Consider the following 27,842-nt stretch of genomic DNA (forward strand, 5'->3'; position numbering starts at 1 on the left):
AGGTGTCAGAATACACAGTGCATCACAGTTTGTTGCGTATGGGGCTGCATAGCCGCAGACCAGTCAGGGTGACCCCTGTCCACCATCGAAAGTGCCAACAATGGAACTGAACCACAGAGCAATGGAAGAAGGTGCCCTGGTCTGATAAATCACTGGGTTAATCAATGGGTTTGAAAGCATTCAAATTATATATTGGAGCAATGAAACAAGGTCAACTTGTCCAAAGAATCATGTTTTCCCCAGGGTGTGGACAGCCAGACGTATGAATCGTTTACCTGTGGAAGAGATGGTACCAGAATATACTGAAGCTATTCATCTTTCAGTACCAGATATGACAGGACTCCTTCAGATGTCCTGTGGAGTAATTGCCCCAATGTGTGATGTTACTGAATGCTTGAGTTTCTCTGTCTTTAATAACTGCTTAATGTGGTTAAGGTCAGGTGACTGTGGAGGAAAGTTCATAACCGACATAACCAACTTGATTTTCTTTAGTCTTCATGTAGATGGTGTAAAGCTTAGAGATTTCAAATTTGTAGTTTAAAAAATCAAATCAAAGTTTATTTGTCACATACATAGTCGTACAACTGGCAGTGAAATGCTTTTGTGATACCACTCACTTCAACAATCAAGAGCAAACCAAACTAATGTCTGAGGTTTAAATAAAACTCCAATGTCCTTTGCTGATGGTCTAATCATTGCAGCTGATGTGGCTGTGACTTTTTTCATTTTTTTGTTTAGTTATATAAGCTCCTTCTCTCAGTACTGTTCAAATGAAGCTCAAATGTTCATATGTTTAAATATGTTAAAAAAGACAAAGGTTTTCATGGGGTGTCCTAACTTTTTCACATGACTGTATATATATTTATTTATTTATAACTGTATACATGCATACACACACACACGCACACACACATATATATTCCTGGTTGCTATTCTGCTTGAGGGTCCGAATAGCTTGCAGAAAAAAGCTTCTCATCCTCTCTGTCTTGGCCTTTTAAGGAGCGAAAACACTTCCCAGACCACAACAGAGAAAATAGTAAGTTAATGGGATGACTGGGGTCTTTTGCTATTCTCCTGGCCCTTGACCAGCACCATTTTCTATGTATGGACTGCAGGTCAGGAAGCTTGATTCAGATAATGCGCTCAGCTGAACTCACCACCCTCTGGAGAGCCTGCCTATTCTGTTTGATGCTGTTTCTAAACCAGGCTGTAATGTTTCCTGTGATGATGCTTTCAGTTGTAGAGACGTAGTAGTTATGCAGCAACTTGGATGGTAATTTAAAGTCCCTAAAGCGTCTAAGGTGATAGATAGATGCTGACGGGCCTTCTTTGCCAGAATGGTGGTGTGGCAAAATTATGGCAGATCTTGCAAGATGTGGACTCCAAGGTACTTGACACTCTCTCTCTCTTGGGTGAGACATAAATGCCTACCCATACTACTTGTGGTCTGTCAGTCAGGAAGTTGGAGATCCAGTGATACCTGGTAGTTAGTTTAGAGGGGATAGCAGTGTTAAACACTGAGCTGTAGTCAACAAACAGCATTTTATGTTGTGTGGAGCAGATAGGTGATGGCATCATTTGTAGAGCGAATGTGGCAGTATGCAAATTGTTAAGGGTCCATGGAGTCCAGAAGCCAGGAGGTGATGAAGTCTCTAATGAGCCGCACATTGTATGCAATGGTGCGCAAATTCAGAGCATCGTGGATGGTTTTATCCACCCAGGACTTCTGGTTTTCACTAGGTTTTTTTTTTTACACTATCGCCCACCAGTTTCAACAGAGCTTTGTCGGAACATGTCCCAGTCTGCGTCATCCAGAGCATCCTGTAGGGCAGACACTGATTGGTCTGTCCACCATATGACTTCTGAACCGGAACCTCCTGTTTTAGCCTTTGTTAATATTTAGGCATGAGGAAGATGGCGGCATGGTCTGACTTTCCGGATGGTGGATGAGAGTGTGCCTTATAACTGTCATTGAACTGTGCATAGCAGTGATCCAGTGTTTTGTTGCCCCTGATGGGGCAGGTGATGTGTTGGTAAAAGTTTGGCACTGCACATTTGAAATTGGTGCTGTTAAAGTGCTAGAGCCTGTCCCAGCTTTTCAGAGGGCTTAGGGCACACAGTAACACCCTAGACTCTGGGCGCCAGTCCATCGCAGGGCAGACACACACACACACACACACACACATACAGACACACACATACAGACACACATTCACCTATAGGGCAATTCAGTGTCTCTAATTAACCTGACTGCATATTTTTGGACTGTGGGAGGAAACCGGAGCTCCCGGAGGAAACCCACACAGACACGGGGAGAACATGCAAACTCCACACAGAAAGGACCCGGACTGCCCCGCCTGGGGATCGAGCCCAGGACCTTCTTGCTGTGAGGTGACAGTGCTACCCACCGAGCCACCGTGCCGCCGTACCATAGTAATATAAATAATTTAATTACATTTGAAATATATGCAAGAAACTCCAAACAAACTAGTATTTAATTATTTAATTCTGGCTAATTTTAAGTAAAAATTTGTGCATCTACAGGGTCGATCAAGGCTTTCCTTCATTGCCAAGGATCAGCAGAGACTCAGTGACACAGTACCTGCAGTTCAGACCTGATCAAACTGTGCTTATCCTCCATGCCAAAGTTGCTCAGAAGTCTTATGGAAATGAAAAGAGGTAAATGGGAAAGTCTTTAGTTTATTTAAAAACTATCATTTGTTTTTAAATCAGTTTAAATTGATAAAGTATGAAATTAAAATGTCAGTTTGGTGGGATTTAAATCTTAATCCATTAAATTCCATGTGTTCCTAAGATTGATACTCATAGATAGCTTTATGACACAGAACTATTTTGTAACATACAAAGAATCCAGATCTATAGTTGGTGTGATCTTACAAATATGTGCTACATGTCAGTCAAGATTTATTCCTGAACTCCCCATTCATCAGTAGATACAATTAGGTTTTTTTTTCTGTTTTTGTGTTTAATTTCTGTGTTATTATTTAACAAGTTTCCAACAAGAAAATTGTTTAGACAACAGCGACATTCATTGCATTACTGTAAAGTACTGCATAGCTCACTGCCACTGGTCTCTGGCACAATTTATTATGTTTTGTCATCTGGTAGTAACAACAAATCTGGGTTAAATGAATGCATTTAATGCAAAAAAAATGCTTTATATCCAAGATGGCACCACAAATGGCTGTCATAGTTAGAAGCTCATGTTTTAACCACAGTCTCATTCACCTCATTCCAACATACTGGCCAAAACTTGAAACCAACCAAACATTGAAGAGGTAAACCAGTAAAACAGGACTGTTTTGAATATGCAGACGGGACTGCTTTAGAGGAGGTGACAGATTGACTAGATGATTACATGTTAAACATTAGTTTTCACCAGGACAGCTGTCTTTCAGCTACTGCATGGATGAAAAATTTAACTGATAAACCATGGTTTACAGCTGAAAGAAAATGCGGCAGCATTCACCAGTGAGGCTAGAATACCTAGAAAATCTGAAAAGCCAAGTTGCTAACTACCCAACTTCAATTTGGAAAGTCCTCCAAGATATCACCAACTATAATATGAGAAAAAATTCTTCATCATAAACCACCACCAGCTTACCAATGAATGATCTGAATGTGAAAAGGACCATCTTTAGGCTTTCTCTGGAAGTCCCCTGCCCACCTCCCCCACCCTGGCTCCCTGACCTCTGTTTCTTACTCATTTTACTACCAAAGAACAGGGCATCAGCAAGCTTTTAGTAGACAAAAGATGGGAACACTTGCAGGGCCAGAGTTATGCCAAGTTCACACTACACGACTTTCCAAGTCGTCAGGTCGCTGTACAGTTCACACTACACAACTGGATCTCTTGTAATCAGGAGTCTTTCAAGTTGGTGTGTATTTCACACTACACGACTGATCAGCGATAGGGGGTTTCACACTACACGATCTATCACCAACTGGAATCGCAGGTGAGCTTCTCTGGTCTCCCAAACTGCATTTTGTCACGAAAACACGCGCGAGAAGTGAAGAGGGGTTAAATGATACCACGTCCAAAAATGCGAGCGATCAAAGTTTGTGCGCTGATGTGCAGCGTAAAAGCAGAGTGAATTGGGCTACGCGAACAGCTTGGATTGTTCTAAAGTAAGTTGGTGGGTTCATAAATATGTTTTGCAATGCAACGTTGCTGTTATGGTTTGTAGAGAACGATCAGGTCAGAAATACTGTAAAACGTGTGTGTGTGTGTTGATGTATTCTGATATAAACTATATTATGCCCCTGTCCCACCTTTTTACCCTCCTCCCCTGCGTTTCCCCTTACACAGTATCTTGCGTTCTTATTGGCTCTTCGATACCGCAGTCATTGCCAGTCGGGCAACTCAGATTCAGATATCTGACATGCTAGAAATCTCGCTTCGGTCGCCAAGCGCTCGGCGAGCCGCTCGGATCAAGTTGTTGAGTAGTTCACACAGTGACTGAGAGCCGAGTTTCGATCGCCGAGTGAACACCGAGTTGCTCCCGAGCTGGCAAATCTAGCGCTGACCAGTCGGCAAGCGAAAATCAGGGCACAAATCATGTAGTGTGAACTAGGCATTAGTCTCTCCGTCCACCCTAAAGTACTGCTGTGATCAAGTAGCACCAATTTCATCACAGGTGTGTTCTAAAATCCACTTCATAAGGCTTATTAGAATAATGAAGGTGACCAATTGCATATTAATGCCCATGTTTTTAAATGAGATGTTTAACAACCACATATGAAATTCATGTATAAACTATATAACCAAAATAATTAGGTGTACACAATTAAATACAATAAAATGATAACATTCCAACTTTGTGCCAACCATTTGGGAAGACTCTTACTTTTCCAGCATGACTGTGCCCCTGTGTACAAAATTTTGTGAGTTTGGAGTGGAAGACCGCAACCCTGTTAAAAACCTTTGGGTAGATTTGGAATGTTCACCTCATGAATGACCCTTTGATTGAATGAGTACTCTCACTGAAAAACCTTTTGCTAGAGAGTGGAGGCTATTTTTAACACAAAGAGTTGCCAACTCCATATTCATCCTCATGATTTTGGAATGATGCGTCCAACAATCTTACAGTCCAATTTCCACATATTTCGGTTATATTGTGCAGTTTTAGCCTAAAATGCATTTTGCCATTTTATATAAGGTGCATTATGTACATGTGTTTATGTGTATGGGAACAGATTTTTTTGTCCTCCTCCTTGTGTGTACCTTTGTGGGGAAGGATGGAATCTAAGAAAAAAACATCTCAAAGGTTTGTGGGAAAGTATTTTACTATGTACAAAGCATTATGTAAATAATAGTTAAAATGATTTTAATTTATACAAACTAATAAAGATATAATTTTCCTAAGGTTAATTACTTCTGTTCTTTTCTACAAGCATTAGGTCTTGGTGAGTCAAACTGTTGTGTGTGTGGATATATGGGTCTGGATGGCTTCTCTGGGCCACAAGCAGAGAGCTTTAAGCTAAGCTTTGAGGAACAAACAGAAGGAAGGGTAAGACATTTTATGACAGACCCCATACTTGATTAAAGTTTTCTTTCTGATAAATAACTAGGTAGATTTGCCCTATATCACCTCATATTTATATCCCAGTAAATAAAAAAGTAATAAATAAAATATTGTGGGAAGCCATCCCAAAAGAGTGGAGGCTAATAAGGACAAAAAGGGGGGGTTTACCACAAAATGAAGGCCTGCATTAAACCTTGGTTGAGCTTATAGGTGCTGACTTTGCCATATCATAATACATGTGACAGTATAAAGCTTTATACACCATTAAATTAGTAATCTAAGTTGTATGTATATATTTTCATATATACATATGAGCTTGTTTTTAGACTCCTGTTGACAAAGAAGTATGTGTTCTACTTATTCAGTCACATGAAGAAAAACAAACAAAAAATACAAATTTTCTACCAGTGAATGTAAACTGTTGACATAAACTTTATACAGTTCATAGAAGTAATAATAAAAAAACAATGTCAGTAGTTCTACATACAAATCACAGTTTTTAAAAAACTCCATCTGAAATTAGCCTGGACCTAGAGAACCTGATGCCATTTCCACATAGAATTGATATATGACGTTCTCTTTGCATATCTGTAACAAGGCCACCTGCCGTTGAGATCGGTGGTACATACAGAATCATGTCCTGTTGCCTTTCCAAATACAGCTGACAGATGGGGCATGGAGGCACAAGTGATTAACATGTCAATTCCTCTTAACTCACAGTCATCTGCACTTCATTGAGCTTTAATTTGCTCTGGGGGGAATTGTTTCTATTCATCGCAGTTTCTTTCTGAAAGATTGAGGCATACCTTGAATGAAAAAGCATGCTATGCAATGCTCCAAATATTTCTCAGTCGATCATGGCAAGCGGATTCATTAGGAGGACGACATTAGGAGTCGCTGTTGTAGTGTTATTAACTTTCCACCCTCAGACATGGCCTGCCAAGAGTGCCAGAGCAAATAGACTTAGTAGAGTAGCACTTCAGAAATTTGTTTTGCAATACCTGAAAAAAAGAAAGAAAGAAAGAAAGAAATAACTTGAAATTGTAGGCCAATGTCCAAACATTTACTTTATTGTTAATGAAAAATCATACCTGGTTGGAGCAACCAATTGTTAAATATTTTTTAACAGTTTTTATATATTTTTTTAATACTTTGTTTTTATTTATTTATTTTTACTCTTACTTTCAGATGTTTGCCTGTGCTAAGACTCTGTATATCTCAGATACAGATAAACGAAAACACTTCCGTTTGCTGCTTCAACTGTTCCACACTGGAGGCCAGGAGATCGGATCATTCCAAAGTGGACTTATTAAAGTCATCTCCAAACCATCACAAAAGAGACAGTCGATGAAAAATGCAGACTGTAAGTCAACGTGTGTATATATTAATTAATTTATTGATATTGTTTCATTTTATTTTGATATTTCACCACTGCTAAACACATTACAGAATATTATCTATATATATTCTATTATATTATCTATAATAATAATTATTACTACCCACAATGTTTAGTTTGCTAATTATAGTTTTCAGTGGCATAAAACCATGTTCTGTACAGGACAGTTTGATCCTTTATCTATTATCCAGCACCCAAAACACTAAGGTATTTGACCTTTGGCCATTTAGGCCCAAACCATCCTGTTAAGGGCAATTGCTGTTGACATTGACAGTTCTGTCCTGAAAGAGCATCTCATCAAAACAAAGAAGTGCTTTAAACGTCTGAGTAATGGTGACATGATGTTGAATTCCTCACTCTCTGGTGGGAAAGAGATACAATTAGCCAAGATTGTCACCCAATAAAATTCTGGCAAAGGCATTTTAGTCATTGCTTTAGAGCTGTATCTATATGCCAGTACGTTTTAATTTTTTTTCTTTGTGCTTGCAGTATGTATTTCATCTGGTTCAAAAGTGTCGTTGTTTAATCGCCTGCGGTCTCAGACAGTCAGTACACGATACCTTGCGGTAGAAGGTGGTGCTTTTGTGGCCAGTGCCAAGCAGTGGACAGCCTTCACTGTTATTCTAGGTATAAAAACTGTCAGTCATATACTGTGTAATTCATTTTTCAAATGCCAATCCAAAACTGCAAAGGACCGATCTGCATGCATTTGAAGGTGATGTCTGCCACCCAAATATTTCTATAGCCTAATGTATGCTCTCTCTTTCCCTCTCTCTCTTTTGCCATGTCTTTTCAGTGGACGAGCAGCAGTCGGGTCACAGTGATTACTCTGCATGTGAGAATTACATTTGTTATGGCTGTGTGGTTCAGCTAGTGTGCACTGACTCAGGGGTCACACTGCCACCCATGGTACATATCTTTGCTGATTTCTTTGCCCATTTGTGTTATTCCCCTTTGTTTAAACATAAAATGCTAATATTGTCACGTGGGAAGAAAGGGACACAAATGCAGAAGTAAAATTATAAAAAGATATTTTATTTAATTAATAAGGACAACAGAAAAGGTAAACAGCTAACATAAAATAAAACAAAACCCAATCGGAAACTCCGACGGAAGCTGACAAACACCGATCTGAAAAGGAGAAAAACAAAAGAGAAAGGTTACACAACGGTAAGGCGTGGATTCGAACCGGGGATGCTGGCGTGACTGCCGATTACTTTCCGGAGTTGCCACCCAGCGGTTACAGAATCCAATGTTCCGTTTAACTAAAGGCACTGATGCCGAAATTACCACCAACGCTAAAACAGCGCGGAGTGAAAGCCGCTAATGCTAATGTTAGCGTTTTAAAGAGACAGCGATAAGGAGTCTGCCCAGCAACTGCACGAGAGCTGGGCAGCTGTAGAGAGTGTGGATTCGAACCGGGGATGTTGGCGTGACTACCGAGTACTTTCCGGAGTCGCCACCCAGCGGTTGGAGAATCCAATGTTCTGTTTGACTGAAGGCACTGATGCCTAGGATATAACCAGCGCTACTAGAGCACTGAGTGAGACCGCTAAGCTAAAGCTAGCGCTGAAACAAACAGCAGTTCGAGGACTGCGCGGCGTCGCACCACACTATTTCTAAGAGGACGAAAGAAAACCCTCATACCTCAAACCTTGCGGTTTTACTTACCCTAATGGCCTAGCGCCACCAGGGCTACCACCTATAGCTAAACAACAGTGTGGACGAGCTGCCACAAGAGACCACAAAACAAACAAAGGTGCGACACCCACTGCTGTGTAGAGCTGGCTTAAATAGCCAGCCCCACAGCTGTGGGTGATCAGCACTAATTGGGAGGTCTGGTATAAGAACCCTTTGTTTGCTGAGCTCTGTAACGTCTGTTTCGCTGGGAACCCGGGGCACGTTCACCAGCTACCACAGACCTCGTTATAGAACCCCCTCCTCTAGGGACAGCTCCTGAGGTCCCAAGACCCGCAGCACGGTTCCGTCGGAACTCGCGGATCAGTTCAGGGTCCAGGATCTGACGAGCCGGTACCCATGAACGTTCCTCAGGGCCGTAACCTTCCCAATCCACCAAGTATTGGGTACTACCCTGAACCTTCCTGCTGTCAAGTAACCGGCGAACCGTGAAGGCAGGGGCACCCTGGATGATACGAGGGGCGGGAGGTTGGGGAGGGGGTAAAACTCCCCCGCACATAAATGGTCGGAGATGGGAGACATGGAAGGTTGGATGCACTTTCATGCGGGGAGGAAGCTCCAACCTATACGTCACCGGGTTAATCCGCCTTACCACCTTGAACGGGCCAATGTACTTGGGTGCCAACTTATGTGGAACACCTCGAACGGGGAGATCCCTCGTTGAAACAAGTACTCGTTGGCCTGGCCGGAAGGTAAGAGCCGGCTGCCGCCTGCGGTCAGCTTTGCGCTTCACAGAGCGCTGGGTGGCCACAAGTGCCTGCCTAGCTTTGCGCCAGGCGGCGCGGCAGCGGCGGACCTGAAGCTGTACAGACGGGACCGCTACCTGCTGCTCTTGCTCAGGAAAGAGCGGAGGAGGGTACCCGAACTGAGCTTCAAACGGTGACATGCCGATCGCCGAATGATGCAGGGTGTTGTGAGCAAACTCTGCCTACATCAGCTTATCCGACCACGTGGTCGGATTCCCTGCCGTCAGGCACCTGAGCATCTTGCTCAGATCCTGGATAAGCCTCTCCGACTGCCCATTCGACTCCGGGTGGTAACCGGAGGATAAGCTGGCCTTCGCGCCAATAATTTGGCAAAAGGCCCGCCAGCACTGGCTCACAAACTGTGGGCCCCGATCTGACACAATGTCTGAGGGGACCCCATGTGCTCTCACCACATGATTCAGAATGATCTGCGCAGTGCCCATGGCGGATGGTAGCTTGGGCAGTGGGATAAAGAGGCAAGATTTGGTAAACCGGTCGACAATTACCAATACCGCCGTGAACCCTCTGGACTTAGGCAAGCCTGTCACAAAGTCCAGGGCAATGTGGGACCACGGTCTAGCCGGTATTGGCAACGGGTGAAGAAGGCCCCTGGGGCGCTCTCTGGGACTCTTGTTAAGAGCACACACCGAGCAGGCACGGACAAAGTCACGTACCTCATTCTCCATCCCCGGCCACCAAAATCTTCGGCGCAGCAAGACCAGGGACTTAGTCACGCCTGGGTGCGCCGCAAATGGGGAAGCATGAGCCCACTCGAAGACCTGACGCCGTACGGATGAAGGTACGTACAGTCTGTCAGGAGGTCCCCCACCGGGGTCGGGTTCAGCCCGTTGGGCATCCCGAATGACCTTCGATATGCCCCATGTGATTGGGGCCGCTATCTGGGTCGAGGGGATCACGGGATCAGGTCCGGTCTCCGGCCTGGTCGGTTCCCACTGTCTAGACAGAGCGTCCGGTTTGACGTTTTCGGACCCCGGTCTATAAGACAGTGTGAAATTGAACCTTCCAAAAAATAAGGACCACCGGGCCTGACGGGAGTTCATCCTCTTGACTTGCTGGATGAATGACAGATTTTTGTGATCCGTCCAGACAAGAAAAGGATGTTTGGCCCCCTCGAGCCAGTGTCGCCACTCCTCTAACGCCAACTTAATGGCCAAGAGTTCCCTGTCTCCAACCGGGTAGTTCCGCTCGGCTGGAGTCAGGCGGTGCGAGAAGAAGGCACATGGATGTAGCTTCTTCCCCGGCCCCACTCTTTGGGACAAAACTGCCCCAGCCCCGACCTCGGAAGCATCCACTTCGACAACGAAGGGTTCCTCTGGGTCGGGCAACTGCAAGACGGGAGCAGTCGTCAAGAGTGTTTTTAGCTTGTCGAAAGCTTGCTGGGCCTGCACCGTCCATTGGAACGGACCTTTGCCTGTGAGGTCCGTTAACGGGGCGGCGACTGAGCTAAAGTTCTTAATGAAACGCCGAAAAAAGTTTGCAAAGCCCAAAAACCTTTGCAGTTGGCGTAAAGAACTTGGAGTTGGCCACTTCTCCACCGCAGATACTTTAGCCGAGTCCATGCGCAGGGTGCCCTTGGACACTACAAACCCCAGAAACGAGACCGTGGGGGAGTGAAAGACCGACTTCTCCAGCTTGACAAACAGATGGTTGTCGAGCAAGAGCTGGAGAACTCGTCGGACATGCCCTATATGCTCGTCGATGGACTGACTAAAGATAAGAATATCGTCTAAGTAAACATAGACGAATTTACCAAGAGTCTCCCGCAAGACCTCATTGATAAATCTCTGGAAGACTGCGGGGGCATTCATTAACCCAAATGGCATCACCGAGTACTCATAGTGGCCAGTGGGCGTAATGAACGCAGTCTTCCACTCATCCCCCTGCCTGATCCGGATCAAATTGTACGCGCTGCGAAGATCGAGCTTTGAAAAAACCGATGCTCGCTGAAGGGCTTCGAAAGCCGTGGCCATCAGCGGCAGCGGGTACCGATCCTTGATCGTAATGGCATTCAGACCGCGATAATCGATACAGGGGCGCAGGGTGCCGTCCTTCTTGTTCACAAAAAAGAACCCTGCCCCAGCTGGGGAGGAAGAAGGACGGATGAACCCCTGTTTAAGCGCCTCACGCACATACTCCTCCATAGCAACCTTTTCTAGGCCGGAGAGCGAAAAAAGGCGCCCCCTAGGAGGAGTAGTGCCGGGCAAAAGGTTGATGGCGCAATCGAACGGTCTGTGGGGGGGCAAGTCCTGCGCCCGGGACTTGCTAAAAACCTCCCGTAAATCATGGTACACAGGAGGAACAGCTGCCAAATCCGGAATCGCCATCTTGGGTTCGGACGGCTCGGGGCTCGCGCCGCCTTGCAGTAGGCACGAGTCCCGACACTGCGTTCCCCAGATAAAGATCGATCCGGTGGCCCAGTCGATCTGGGGGTTGTGTCTTTGCAGCCACGAATACCCCAAAACCACCTGGAGGTGAGGAACGTGAGTCACAAGAAAGGTGATCCGTTCCTCGTGGTTTTCCAGGCGCAACGTGAGAGGTCGCGTCTGGTGGGTTATCGGGCTGCCCGCTACAGGTCGGCCATCCACAGCATGGACCGACACTGGAGTTGTTAGCGGTTGGACCTCAATCCCCAGCCTGTGTACCAGGTTGATGTCTATGAAACTCTCCACCGCGCCTGAATCCACACAGACCCGAAGGTCTGTGTCTCCCAGACCCCAAAGCAACCGGGCCTGCAGAAATAGTCCTTGGGCAGGGATGGTAGTTCGGCTCACTCCCGAGTCCCTAGCTCGAGAGCGGCCTGCTAGTTTAACGGCTGCCGGGGTCTGGCAGACGGACCCGAAGCCGTTGGGGCACCAGCGCGAGCTGACCCCAACTGCATGGGCTCAGGATCCAGGACAGGCGGAGGAGAATTGGGAGAGACCTGCGAGCGGGTGAACGGGGAACAGGTGCCCCGTTCCCGGGCTCGCTGGCGAAGGCGGGTGTCTATGGCGTTGGCCAGGACATAGAAGTCCTTAAGAGTGGTAGGAGGGTCCCTGGTGGCTAGCTCGTCCTTCACCTTACCAGACAAACCACGATGGAATATGGCAGTAAGGGCCCCCTCGTCCCAACCACACTCAGCCGCGAGCGTTCGAAACTCGATTACATAATCGGCTACTGACCGAGCACCTTGGGTAAGCTCGAGTAGACGAGGGCCTACCTCACGGCCACCCGAAGGGTGAAAAAAGGTCTCCTTTATAGCTTCCTTAAAGGAGCTTTCCGAAGAGCATTCTGGAGCATTTTGCTCCCAGAGGGCAGTAGCCCATTCTAAAGCTCGGCCAGTCAGCAGGGAAATTATGTATGCAACCTTCGATCGCTCCGTAGGGTAGCGAGAGGGTTGCAGCTCAAACGCAAGGGCACACTGGAGGAGGAAGCCACGGCACCTCTTAGCCTCTCCCGAATACCTTTCGGGAGGCGAAATAGGGGTGTCGCGGTTTCCGCACCCTCCGGAGTGGGTAGGAGAGTGGGCAGGGGGTTCAGGACCGGACCTAAGAATTGGCGACTGCAGGGTGAGCGCAGCTACCCGCTGCGCCAACTCGTTTAGGGCCACCTCGTGCCTGCCTAACGCTACCCCTTGATGACGTAGAACGTCCGTAAGGGGTGGAACTTCTGCTGCGTCCATGGTATGGTCGCACCTTTCTGTCACGTGGGAAGAAAGGGACACAAATGCAGAAGTAAAATTATAAAAAGATATTTTATTTAATTAATAAGGACAACAGAAAAGGTAAACAGCTAACATAAAATAAAACAAAACCCAATCGGAAACTCCGACGGAAGCTGACAAACACCGATCTGAAAAGGAGAAAAACAAAAGAGAAAGGTTACACAACGGTAAGGCGTGGATTCGAACCGGGGATGCTGGCGTGACTGCCGATTACTTTCCGGAGTTGCCACCCAGCGGTTACAGAATCCAATGTTCCGTTTAACTAAAGGCACTGATGCCGAAATTACCACCAACGCTAAAACAGCGCGGAGTGAAAGCCGCTAATGCTAACGTTAGCGTTTTAAAGAGACAGCGATAAGGAGTCTGCCCAGCAACTGCACGAGAGCTGGGCAGCTGTAGAGAGTGTGGATTCGAACCGGGGATGTTGGCGTGACTACCGAGTACTTTCCGGAGTCGCCACCCAGCGGTTGGAGAATCCAATGTTCTGTTTGACTGAAGGCACTGATGCCTAGGATATAACCAGCGCTACTAGAGCACTGAGTGAGACCGCTAAGCTAAAGCTAGCGCTGAAACAAACAGCAGTTCGAGGACTGCGCGGCGTCGCACCACACTATTTCTAAGAGGACGAAAGAAAACCCTCATACCTCAAACCTTGCGGTTTTACTTACCCTAATGGCCTAGCGCCACCAGGGCTACCACCTATAGCTAAACAACAGTGTGGACGAGCTGCCACAAGAGACCACAAAACAAACAAAGGTGCGACACCCACTGCTGTGTAGAGCTGGCTTAAATAGCCAGCCCCACAGCTGTGGGTGATCAGCACTAATTGGGAGGTCTGGTATAAGAACCCTTTGTTTGCTGAGCTCTGTAACGTCTGTTTCGCTGGGAACCCGGGGCACGTTCACCAGCTACCACAGACCTCGTTATAAATATATGCAGCTGCTACACAACTTTTAAATTTGAATGTGAAAAAAAAAACATAGCAATGATTACCTGTTACTCCTGCAAATTGACAGTCAGGTGCAGTTTAAGTTAGGGTTTTGACTAGGCTTAGTTATTTATGACATAAATCATATTGAGATGCTGTGGCAGGACCTTAAACAGAAAGTTCATGCTCAAATAGCCTTTAATGTGGCTGAATTAAAGCAATTCTGTTAAAAAAGAGTGAGCCCAAAAATCCCCCACAGCTATATAGAATAATTTTCTTTGTTTCTTTTCTAAAGCATTTGCTATGTGCTGCCATCAATCCATCCATCCATTTTGATCAATCTATTTCGATTGCATTAATAATTATTAACCAGTAACAGACCACAACAGATATACTGTATATGCAGTATCTGTTATATACTGTTTAGTACAAAAAACAAATCATCTCTTATGATAGCAGATGAGAAAAATCGCTTAGGCCATATTAGTGCTTGCAGAAAAAGCAAGGTAGAAGAGATACAGAATAGTAGGAAAAGTATTCCTTGTATTGATGTGAATTAACAGGCTTAGATGCTGGAGTGTAAAAGGTGGTATGCTAAAGCTGGAGATTTGCCAATCCATAATTGTCAAACCATAATAGGATTGCCAATCCATCATTGTTTTATCCTCTGATTGTTAAGAACATTTTGGTTTTGTGAACTAGAGATAATGCATGTTCTATCCCAACTGAATTGCCACTTTCTGCATTGATATAAGACAATGTTTTCCTTCAAAGTCAACTGAGGAATTATTAAGTTTTAATGTAGTTACTTGTCAGGAATTGTCAGAAAAAACAGTTTGACAGCTTATTTTAAGTTTATCAGTTTTCTTAACAAGGAGTTTGCAATGCAACAGTTGATCCTGAGCACTGGTCACTGACTCAAGCTGGCTTTTTTAGAATACACTGGATTCCCAATACCAGGCAAAAAGTTTCCAGTATTTGTATTAACTACTCTAAATTGCCCCTAGAGGATATTTAGCACATACTAAATATGAATGAATGAATGAATAAAAATGCTTTTGGGGAGTTCCCTATTTTTAGAATAAGATTTATTTGTAAAATGTAATTAAATTGCAATAAAGTATCAAGAAGTTTAGCAATGCCAAAAGCCAAACATGTGAAATGACTTGGTAAGACTGGCTTTATGTTAATATTGTTATCACTTGTGTTCAGTTGGTGTTCACATAAGTTCAGTTGTGTTCAATTGCTTTGCAGTTGTGTTAAACATTTTTTTTTTTACTTATTTTGTGTTCACTTGTGTTTAGTTTTGTGTACACTTGTGTTCATTGTGTGCTGTGTTCAGTATGTTTACTTGTGTTTAGTGAGACAAGTTAAACTAACAGCAAGCTAACTTCTCAACTATGACTTCAATCTGAAATTAAATGACTAACACAGATTTTTGTTTTATATATATTTATTGCTGTTAGGTAATACGTAAAGTGGATAAGCAGCATGCATGTCTGGATGTGGATGAGCCTGTGTCCCAGCTTCATAAGTGTGCCTTTCAGTTCAGAGAAAGTAAGCACATGTACCTCTGCCTTTCCAATGAGAAGATCTTACAGTACCAGGTAGGAAATACTTTCTGGAACAAACACATGCACATGTTTTTAAATTGAATATAAGTTTTTTAATGGCCACTTGAGTGGTGCAGCTGTAAATTACGCTAGTCCACTACTGTTGGAATCCAGAGTTTAAATCCCCAGTGGTGCTCGGGGTTGACTGGTCAGGCATTTACAAACATACATGATGGGCTATGTCCATGATGGGGAAATGGCCAAGGCCAAGTGATGAATCGGTGTCTTGTCTGAGGTGTGTTAATGCATTGCATCCAGTGATTCCAGGGAAACCAGAGCCACCACAACTCTGACCAGGATAAAGCGGTGGTAAAACATGAAAAATAAAATGAATAAGTTCTTACAAAGTGCTGGTTACAACCAAATAGGGGTTTGGGTAAACTTTAATGTATGGAAACATAAAATATTCAAAATAAATAATCCACAAACATTTGTTTCTTACAATTGCAATCAAAATTAGGTTTTAAATTTAAAAAAAAATACAAACCCTCTGCTGTTTGCAATAAAACAATTAAACAAGAACAATTTAAATAGCTCAACACAAGTAAAATTTAACACAAAATGTCATATTAAATGACTACCTCAGTCTTAGAATTATTCCACCCCTTCATGACAAGCATCTCTAGTACTTAGTAGTGACCCTTTTGCTGTTATGACCAGCTGCAAATGTGATTCATAGCCAGACACCAGCTTATGGCAGTGTTTCAAAAGGAATCTTTGCCCATTCCTCATGGGCAATAGCCTAAAGTTTATTAATATTCTTGGTTTTGCATACTGCAACTGCCTTTTTCAAATACCATCAAAGGTTTTCTGTGGGGTTCAAGACAGGCGACTGTGACAGTCACTATAGAATCTTCCAGTGAAGATTTAATTCTACTGAAACCAAGTCTTGGTGGACTTTAGTGTATGCTTGGGATCACTGTCCTGTAGAAGGGTCCAATAATACCCAAGCTTAAGTTCTTTTACTCCTAGTATTTCCTGATAGTTGATTAAATAAATCTTGCCCTCCACAAGCTGCAGACTTCTAGTGCCAGAGAAAGCAAAGCAGCCTTCAGAGCATCACTGAGCCACTGCCACGCTGTTTCACTGTAGGTAGGCTGTTCTTCCTGCTCCAGACATACTGCTGATCCATAGGCCCGGAAAGTTCCAGTTTTGGTTCATTGCTACACAGAACAGAATCTTAAAAATTCTGTGGCTTATTTATATGGTTTTGAGCATATGAGTCGATTTCTTTGTGCTTTTGGGTCAGAAGAGGTGTACGTCTTGCAGTTCCGGTATGGAAACCTTCAGCGTTTAGTATGTGTCTTACTGTGGAAACTTAAACCTCAGTGCCTGCTGCCAGCAAATCTTACTGTAGGTCTTGTACAGTCATTGAGAGGTTTCAACCACCTGCCTACTTAGAAATCTGGTGGCAGCCAGTGATAGCTTCCTCTTTCTGCTATGTCCAGGAACTGTAGCCAGTGTTCCTTTAATTTTTATTGCAACTGTATTATTATTCAGAGAACTGAACACAATAACCTAGCCAGACTATTGTAAACAGTATGTCTATAGTAAAGGGTGACAGTAAATTTATGTCCATGTTTCTCTCCCAGACCCCACCTTGTCCAAAGGACAGCAGTCGAGAACTGCTAAATGATGGCTCATGTTGGACCATTATTGGTACAGAGGTTATGGAATACACCTTCAGCGAAAGCTTGATGTGTAGCCCAACTATCATCAGCCCCATCCCTGTCATTAGTGGACTTGAGGTAACAATTTAAATACATTTTAGGTCATATCATAAATAACATTTTTTAAATGTAATGTATTGCTAAGTGCAAGCAATCTCTGAATACCCACACACTTAATGGCAAATTTGAAATTAAAAGTAAATAAAATGAATGTTTGAGATATATGCTCTTCATGAATTTTCTTCAACATTAATTTAACTTGGAAAAATACGGCGGCACGGTGGCTAAGTGGGTAGCATGGTCGCCTCACAGCAAGAAGATCCTGGGTTCGATCCCCAGGTGGGGTGGTCTGGGTCCTTTCTGTGTGGAGTTTGCATGTTCTCCACGTGTCTGCGTGGGTTTCCTCTGTGTGCTTCGGTTTCCTCCCACTTCGGTTTCCTCCCACAGTCCAAAGACATGCAAGTGAGATGAATTGGAAATACAAAATTGTCCATGGCTGTGTTCCATATAACCTTGTGAACTGATGAACCTTGTGTGTAATGATTAACTACTGTTCCTGTCATGAATGTAACCAAAAGTGTAAAACATGATGTTAAAATCCTAATAAACAAACAAAACAAACTTGGAAAAATACAGAAAAAAATTTCAGTGTTTCCACTGACAACCTGTATTTTGTAAAACTTTGTGTATGTTTACATCATAATTCTTATTTTTTAAAATTAGTTTTAACAAATTCTGGTTTGATACAAAACTTTAGCCTTTCATCAGTCTGTGGTCACAGTTGTTTGATTCTCCTTTTCATGATTCACAATACTGAAGAAACATCTGGATTACAGGCAGGCTAGTAAAGTATATGAACTAAACAATTATAATAAAAGGTAGCAAACTCAGAGTTGTGTCAATTTAATACTTTTTCACAGGCACATTTATTCCAAGGCACTTTTATTTATTTTAAATTTAAAAAATGTTTAATCTCAACATGTTAACTACAAGACATTAAACTTAAAAACAAATTGCCAGAACTTGACAGGTTTGTATGGTATGTTTTTTTTTTAACAATGTCCTATTTCTTTTCATAGGTTAAATAAATTAGCTAAGAACATACTGTACCAGATTTTAATGCTCTTGCTATAATCTTTTTTTTTTAGCTTCAGGTGTGCATTCATGTATAACACATGATGTCGTACACTTCCAAATTATGTAAAATAAAACAAGCACACAGATTTGTTTGAATGTTCATGACTAGGAGACAAAAATAACCTAAACTATCAAGTTTATAACTTGCACGTAAACATTTCTATTAATTGCAACATATTTTGCTGAGTGTTATTTGATTGATTTTGTGATTTAGCTAAATGGAGGAGGTCATGTGGCTATGTTAGAGCTTAATGGAGAAAACTTTAGCCCTCATCTTAAGGTCTGGTTTGGAAACATAGAAGCTGAAACCATGTTCAGGTAAGAAAATGCTTAAAATATTAACATTAGTTTTTTTAAATCTCAGTTTGTATATCCTACCAAAACTGTTCAAAAAATGTGAAAGGCTTAGATATCATTATGCAAATGTATGCTAATATACACCGACAAGGCACAACATTATGACCACTGACAGGTGAAGTGAATAACACTGATTATCTCTTCATCACGGCACCTGTTAGGTGGGATATATTAGGCAGCAAGTGAACATTTTATCCTCAAAGTTGATGTGTTAGAAGCAGGAAGAATGGGCAAGCGTAAGGATTTGAGCGAGTTTGACAAGGGCCAAATTGTGATGGCTAGACGACTGGGTCAGAGCATCTCCAAAACTGCAGCTCTTGTGGGGTGTTTCCCGGTCTGCAGTGGTCAGTATCTATTAAAAGTGGTCCAAGGAAAGAACAGTGGTAAACCGGCAACAGGGTCATGGGCAGCCAAGGCTCATTGATTAATGTGAGGAGCGAAGGCTGGCCCGTGTGGACCGATCCAACAGACGAGCTACTGTAGCTCAAATTGCTGAAGAAGTTAATGCTGGTTCTGATAGAAAGGTGTCAGAAAACACAGTGCATCGCAGTTGCAGGGCTGTTTTGGCAGCAAAAGGGGGACCAACACCATATTAGGAAGGTGGTCATAATGTTATGCCTGATCGGTGTATAATATGGCTAGAAAAATCAGCAAACATTGACTGAGTAATCTATTAGGTTTAGTGCTGGAGGGGAAACTGGAAGAATGTAAAATCTGTTAGAGGACACCAATACAACATATGATCAAAATACTGTATGTGGACAACCCAAAGTCACACATAGTTAACAGAACAGGATGAAATAAAAGATGTTAGATTCATTTGATGGTTTAACTTTTTAGCAACAGGCCCTTTTCTGTCATAATGAAGTTCGACAGGAACATTTTAAAATGGTGTTTTATTCCGGTACTATAGTTCCAGAGACCTGTAGATTTTATGTTAATGGCCCAACACCCTACTAAGACACTTTGTGTTATGGCTTTTCCTATAATTTATCACCAGTATGTATATCCATATATAAAGCTAAATACATTTATCATCTTTTCCTCTGTTTTTCTAGGAGTCCCAGATCTTTGCTGTGTGTAGTCCCTGATATTTCAGTGTTCAGTCGTGACTGGCAATGGTTCAGGCAACCCATCACAGTTCCTCTATCTCTGATCCGCCTGGATGGGATGATCTATCGAAACTCATTCACTTTCACATACACCCCAGAGCACAGCACATTCACTCAACCTGTCTCTGATGAGAAAACCACCAGTTCAGATACACTCATCAACACCATACACCAAGAGTTTACCCGAACCAACTTCCACCTGTTCATGCAGAGCTGACACATTATTATTATAATAACGACTAAAATCATATAGCTCATATCATATATGGCTTGTTGTGACACACATACAGTGGGGGAAATAAGTATTTGATCCCCTGCTGATTTTGTAAGTTTACCCCCTTACAAAGACTTGAACAGTCTATAATTTTTATGGAAGGTTTATTTTAACAGAGAAAGACAGAATATCAACAAAAACTCCAGAAAAAAACATTAAATAAAAGTTATAAATTAATTTGTATTTAATTAAGGGAAATAAGTATTTGATCCCCTACCAACCAGCAAGAATTCTGACCCCCAAAGACCGGTTATGTGCCCATGAGACACACAAATTAGTCCTGTCCCTGTATAAAAGACTCCTGTCACAGAATCAGTTTCTTCCGTTCAAATCTCTCGACCACCATGGGCAAGACCAAAGAGCTATCAAAGGACGTCAGGGACAAGATTGTAGACCTACACAAGGCTGGAATGGGCTACAAGACCATCAGCAAGAAGCTTGGTGAGAAAGAGACCACTGTTGCTGCGATAATTCGAAAATGGAAGAAATACAAGATCACAATCACCCTCACTCTGGAGCTCCATGCAAGATCTCACCTGGTGGGGTAAGAATGATTCTGAGAAAGGTGAGGTCAGTCCAGAATTACACGGGAGGAGCTTGTCAATGATCTCAAGGGAGCTGGGAGCACAGTCACCAAGAAAACCATTAGTAACACACTTCGCCGTAATGGATTGAGATCCTGCAGTGCCCACAAAGTTCCTTTTGCTCAAGAAGTCTCATGTACAGGCCCGTCTGAAGTTTGCCAATGAACACCTGAATGATTCAGAGAAAGCTTTGGAGAATGTGATATGGTCAGATGAGACCAAAATTGAGCTCTTTGGCATCAACTCCACTCGCCGTGTTTGGAGGCAAAGAAATGCCCGGTGGGGATGGTGTTCTTGGGGTCATATCCAGCATTTCTCTGCTCCCAGCTCCCTTGAGATCATTGACAAGCTCCTCCCATGTAATTCTGGACTGACCTCACTTTTCTCAGAATCATTCTTACCCCAGCAGGTGAGATCTTGCATGGAGCTCCAGAGCGAGGGCGATCGACTGTGATCTTGTATTTCTTCCATTTTCGAATTATCGCACCAACAGTGGTCTCTTTCTCACCAAGCTTCTTGCTGATGGTCTTGTAGCCCATTCCAGCCTTGTGCAGGTCTACAATCTTGTCCCTGACGTCCTTTGATAGCTCTTTGGTCTTGCCCATGGTGGTCGAGAGATTTGAATGGAAGAAACTGATTCTGTGACAGGAGTCTTTTATACAGGGACAGGACTAATTTGTGTGCCTCATGGGCACATAACCGGTCTGTGGGGGTCAGAATTCTTGCTGGTTGGTAGGGGATCAAATACTTATTTCCCTTAATTAAATACAAATTAATTTATAACTTTTATTTAATGTTTTTTTTCTGGATTTTTTGTTGATATTCTGTCTCTCTCTGTTAAAATAAACCTTCCATAAAAATTATAGACTGTTCAAGTCTTTGTAAGGGGGTAAACTTACAAAATCAGCAGGGGATCAAATACTTATTTCCCCCACTGTATACACTACATGACTAAAATTATGTAGACATCACCCCTAATTATTCAGTTCAGGTGTATTGTCCACACTTATTTTTAAGTGTAAAAAATAATCTACATAAAATAAATTATGTTTTCAACTTTTTCTGTTCCAGCAATAATGTTCCTCTGTTCAGAAAGTGAGGTCCATGAAGACATGGCTTGACATGTGGAGTAACTCCGGTGGCCTGCACTAAGCCCTAACCTCAACCCTGTTAAATATCTTTAAGATTAACTGGAACAATGACAATTTTTTGTTCAACATTTATGCCTTACTTAAGTAAGCACTAATTCTGAATTTCTGAAGACTGTTATAGCTACAAGAGGTGGGGGCAACTCCAAATGAACGCTCTTGGTTTTAGAATAGAATGTCCACCAAGCTCATAGTTAGGCGTCAATGCACATTTTGCCATATAGTGTAGCTAAGACTTAAATTAAAAACGTTTAAATTAAGTTTAATTAGACCAAGAAGAATGTCTACAAAAGTATAATTGCTTCTATCTTAAGTACAGTTAGATGTGTTCATAGGTCATAGAAAATTACCTGTGTATGAACAATGTTGCTTTTCTTCCAATCCAATAAAACCAAACAGATTAAGGAGTGTGTGGCTGAGCGAGGATTTTAATGTTTCATGCTATTTGGTATTTAGTTAAATTTGGTTTTATAGTTAAAATTTGAAATGTTTAACTCACCTTCACTAATTATATTTAAAACATTGTTTTCAAAGCATACCTGGTAGCTGGAGTTCATTTCACAAAGCAAATACAGTTGAAAGTTTGTTAAAATGTATATATATAGAAATCAACATATTAACAAAGTAACTATCAACAATATCAGATATGTTTTGTTTATAATTTTTATTTAGTTTTTAACTTAAAACTATGAAATGAATTATTAGTGGAACACTCCAAAACTCGTTCTTAACAATAGACTGTGTCAAATGTCCTTGGAAGTTAGTGTCTTTTGATGTAAAACAAAAAATTCCTCAATGAAAAGGAAGATTGTAGGAATTATTCCATGCCTAAATTGTCCATTAAGCAAGGATTGTCCATGTGGTCTTTCATATATATAAATGTTTGTATATAAATATATTTTTTTCATGGAAGACCAGATGGACAATTCTTGCTTAATGGACAATTTAGGCGTAGAATAATATAATTGTCTTTTTTTTAAATTAAGTATTACTAAGACCCCATAACAAAAAAAATATCATGCATGACATTGTACATCAAACCATTTATGCATAAACCAATAATGATTACATTCGTTAAGCTACAAGCAAATTAACATTATCATCAGACACTCTTGTTTTAATTGCTATACTACTCACAAACACACTGCTATTTGGTACAACCTTTCACAGTGAAGGCGATGTGAAAATACATACCTGTCATAAAATAAATACCAGAGAGGTATAAAATTTAGTAAAGGCTGATTGCTACCATGAAACAGCACTACTGTAAACACATGTGCTTTATCACTGCCGTGTTTCAGTGTTTCAGGCTTCTTGAATGAATTAATGCTCAACAAGGTGTAGGTGACTGTCAGTTAAGAGCAACTGACACATCAGTCATCTGCTCCTTCATGCTTCATCTGCAAAAACATTTAGCTGGAATATTATCTTTAGTAATATTAGCAATGTGAACAGCTTTTGAATTTTGAACACACATATTGGTATTTTTGTTAAATAATTAAACGTACCTGTATGCATAAAATACACACACACACACACACACACTGTATGTTAACTTCCAGTGGGTTAAAAGTTTTCTTCAGCCTTTTTAAACATTTATTTTTACAAAGTTACAGTCTCCCTGACCACTGCCTTGGTTACATAATTAGAATAGTTTTATGTGGGCAGTGTTGGGGAGGAATACACTTGGAATGTCTGTGATCTCTACCCCTAAGCCTGCAGCTCTGTGAACTAGAACACCTTGCATATAAAGGGCCTTTATTCACGTTATCTACCCCTGTACTTTTCTAATACATCACCACTCTCCCATCGTAGTACCTAAACCACTGACAGAAGAGTAAATTAATCTCATGACTGATGGGGCACTCCTAAAGTCTGGCAGTCAGAGAGAATTCTGAACTAAGTTCTGCTTGTAGAAAAGTAATGGCAAGTCATTATTTACCAGAGCTTGTCACTAAAGAGCCAAAATGAGCCTGCTTAATTAGTTTGTGCAAGTTCAAATGCAACACCATGGTAATGTGGACAAACACTTGAAGCATTTGTGTAAGAGTTGGAGTGTTAAATGTTAAAGTTTCTGTGCTGGACTGCCATGGTAATATGTAAACATGGTGGAGGTATTGGATTATTTAAGTGAGTTAGTAAATTAGTGTTGAACTGTAGAGACATGTTATTTTTGATTTGCTGCAATATTCTAAAATAAAAGGCTTACATGTCTCCTATAAAAAATAAAACCGCTTATGTCTCCTAGGTATACACACTTTAATTTTGTAAGCATGTTCTGCCTGTGCTTCTTTTTTATTGTAAACTTTGTTACCAAATTTCACCCAAATCACCTTTAAAATTTTCAAAAGTTTTTGAGGAAAAACAATTCAGATTTAGCTGTCTTTTGTTCATCGACACTTAATCCGGGTCGGGGTCGAGGTGGGTCCAGTTCCATCTGAAATCATTGGGCATAAGGAACTAAATCACAGCCGTGAAAACCGAGTCACGGACTGTGAGATGAGCCGTTTCCTGTGTAATATGCAATTTGCTATAAAATTCAAAATTTAAGGTTTGTTTTTGGCAATTTAACATTTTTTTTATTCGCATATATGAAATATGAGGCGCAATATGCCATATAAGTTGTCCTAGCAATCATACAGCAATTAAGTTAGTATAACAGACTTTTCAGTCATTGTAAAAGAGTGCTTCTCTACACACGTGATCATCTCTCTGTAGTCTGGGCTCAAAAGAACAAGCCAGTAAAGTATTTTGCTTCAGATAATTTGTCTATGTATAGATTATTTATTTCTTTATAAACTCAGCAAACTCTAAAGATGCTCGGTTAGACAAAATGTCCAAGATGTCGAAGTCTAAAACAGCTAAAAACACAACTCAGGTAACTGAGTTTGGAAAACTCCCAACTGATTTTGTACATGGAAGAGTATTTTCATCTTTGAAAGGAAGCTTTTAAGGTAGGCTGTGCATTGTAGCTTCCTTTGATTCTATCATTCAGTTTATGTATGTTATTTAATGACTGCCGTGAAATGTTTTGGGTTCTTTTAACAAGGTTTTAAGCAAATTTTCCTGTGAATTTAGTAGGGTCGTAGGCATAAAGCATGAATACACTGTGGACAGGACTTAAATCCAACACAGGGTTTTAAAAAGCCACCTTGACCTTGATGTTACTTAAAAGGAATTAATGTATAAAATCTTCAAGATGTTAATGGCAGGAATGTATTTTCTAAAAATTTGTTTGATGTCTTTAAATTAACTTATAATAATAATAATAGTTACTATAATAATAATAATAACTAATAATAATAATTTATTATTAATGTATTTTTTACAAATATTAACATTAAAATTTTACCAAAAGCAAGTGTAACAGTTAATGTTTTTAAATCAACATTGTTTTATTTAGTATTAAATTCAATAGTGCGTAGAAATGACCATGATATGTGCAGGAAGCAATTTGTGTAATTCAGCTTTTATAGTAAGAGGAAGACACTGAAAATTCTTCTGATGTTGATATTAAGAATCAATGTTTTCAGCCGCTCAGGTGGCGCAGCGGTAAAAACACATGCTGGAACCAGAGCTGGGATCTTGAATACATGCACCTGCACAGAGATCCGCATTGCACTCATCAAAGTGTAGGTGACAAGATGCATACGACATGCTGCCCACGTGTCGGAGGGGGCGTGGGTTAGTTTTGTTCTCCTCAATCAGAGCGAGGTTCGGCATTGGTGGAGAGGAAGCGTGAAGCAATCGGGCAATTGGACACGCTAAAAGGGAGAAAAGGGGGGGAATGCATTAACAAACTGTATGTCTATATGTATATATAAACACAATAAATTTTTTCAAACACTTTTGAAATATCCAATGCAAAATAATGTTGATATAGTATGTTCCTAACTGAAGATTTAGTATGACAGACATGAACATCCACATTTTATTGAAAACAATCATTGAATAGGTGAGCCACGTGTAACAGTGTAACTCTATTGATAAAATGAATAACACAAGCAGAGTACTGATGCTTGTTTATTAGCATCACCATACTGACTGGTTGCTAGCATTACAATTATTATTTAAAAAGCAGGAAAGGCGGCACATTTATGGCATTTATCAGATGTCTTTACAATTGTAGATAATTACAGTCAAGCAATTCATTGTGGTTATCGCAAATAACTAAATAGGAAATAACTAAATAGGAAAATAACAGTGTGTGCTGCATAACTGCATAAGCAGTGGCAAAACAAAAAAGGTATATAGAACTCTAAGAGAAAATGTTTAAATCCTGGATTGTGCTTCTGCCTACTCCTCTCCTCTCATTTTACTGCAGATTTTTAATTATTCCTACAGGAACCCCTTCCTCCTTCCTCAAGTCAAAAGTCAATAAGCTGCCTCCTGAGCTGCACATATGAGCCCACATGCATAAAGAGTCAGTCACACACACACACACACACACACACACACTTATACTATATGCAAGAGCTCTTGGGAGGTACATGTCTGTAGGGTAGGGCAAGAAAGCTGCTACATCTAAAGCTTTTGTGCTAGGTAATGACTGTTTAAGTGAAGAAAGTGCATGTTCGCTGCCACTTTTGCATCACAAATTTGCTATATTTGCTTTGTTACAATTGTTGGATTTACTTCTGAAATGAGTGCCCTTCACCACTTTTGGTCTTGTTTGATCACCATTTGAAGAACTTTTGTTGTTGTTTGTAATAATACTATTTATCTTTATCTTAACTAAGATATTCACTGTATGCATGTCTAAAAAACAACCCTTTAAAACATATAGCAGCTTTTTTTTACATTTCTTCCTAGCATTTTCCACAAAATTGACACATTGTTGGTAAGCCTAGAATCTCAGCTTATGTAGTTTTTTTCCTGAAAAAAGTAGAATTAAGCTCGAGTAACACTTGGTAAACATGGAAAAATTTGAAGACTTGGTGAACCCCAAAATTCTGCCCATCCCAAAGAAAATAGGTTTATAAAACCCTGATTTATTATATTTTTACAATACATTTAGGCAAGATTCATTATTAGTAAAAAGGCATCATAACACCAAAATACCTGTGAATGATAGTACTTCCATTAGCAGGTCTGGACATTTCAACAGGGTTTTCTACATTTACATTTTAGCAGATGCTCTTATCCAGAGCGTCTTACAGAAGTGCTTCCATAGTAAGCATTACCTTACTCTAGTTTAAGTAGACAACAGTCCAAGAACACAAATCTGCTGAAACCCTGTTAGAACCAAAGTTAGTTCCTCAAGTCCTGGGTGAGGATCAAGTAGAGTGAGACTAGTGGCTCGGAGGTTGTGTGGTACAGAGCAGGGTTTGATTAGACCTTGAAGGTAGCTTGGAGCTGGTCCATTTTTGGCTTTGTAGGCGAGCATCAGTGTTTTAAACTGAATGTGTGCAGCTACGTGAAGAGAATGCAGCAGTGGGGTGATGTGGCAGCGTTTAGGTTGGTTAAAAACCAGACGGGCAGCTGCATTTTGAATGAGCTGCAGGGGTTTAATAGTGGACATGGGAGCACCTGCCAGGAGGGAGTTGTCTTTGGGGACAAAGGATGTACAGAAGTCCAACAGCTGTCATGGAATGTGGGTGCATCAGTTCCAGCGGCATGGGTAACTTGCATATGTGTGAAGGTACCATTGACGTATATTGGGATTGCTGCCATCAAGGTGATGTCTTTTCAACTGAAGTCCATGGTTATTTCAGCAAGACAATGTCAGGACTCAGGATTATGTATGCGCTACAACAGCATGGTTTTGGTTTTTTATTTTTCCTATTGAAAATGTATTTCATCATGAAAAGAAGAATCAGACACTGATTTACAAAAATGTCCTTTACTTTGTCAGAGCTGCTTGCTGTATGCATGTTTAAGACAGGGACTTATGAAGGCTAAGTAATGTG

The 27,842-nt window shown here is 41.4% G+C and overlaps 1 protein-coding gene across 1 annotated transcript; it reads left to right on the forward strand.

Moving 5' to 3' along the window:
* Window positions 1-1,619: 1,619 nt before the first annotated feature.
* On the forward strand, window positions 1,620-20,144 carry rbpjl (recombination signal binding protein for immunoglobulin kappa J region-like). The gene is made up of 11 exons (XM_062997179.1): window positions 1,620-1,669; window positions 2,545-2,679; window positions 5,218-5,288; window positions 5,422-5,531; window positions 6,735-6,909; window positions 7,435-7,572; window positions 7,742-7,854; window positions 15,505-15,645; window positions 17,244-17,399; window positions 18,673-18,776; window positions 19,874-20,144. The coding sequence occupies exons 1-11, from the start codon at window positions 1,620-1,622 to the stop codon at window positions 20,142-20,144; spliced, it is 1,464 nt and encodes a 487-aa protein (XP_062853249.1).
* Window positions 20,145-27,842: the final 7,698 nt, after the last annotated feature.

This window comes from Trichomycterus rosablanca, chromosome 6 (assembly GCF_030014385.1).
Source record: "Trichomycterus rosablanca isolate fTriRos1 chromosome 6, fTriRos1.hap1, whole genome shotgun sequence".
NCBI classification, from domain to species: domain Eukaryota; kingdom Metazoa; phylum Chordata; class Actinopteri; order Siluriformes; family Trichomycteridae; genus Trichomycterus; species Trichomycterus rosablanca.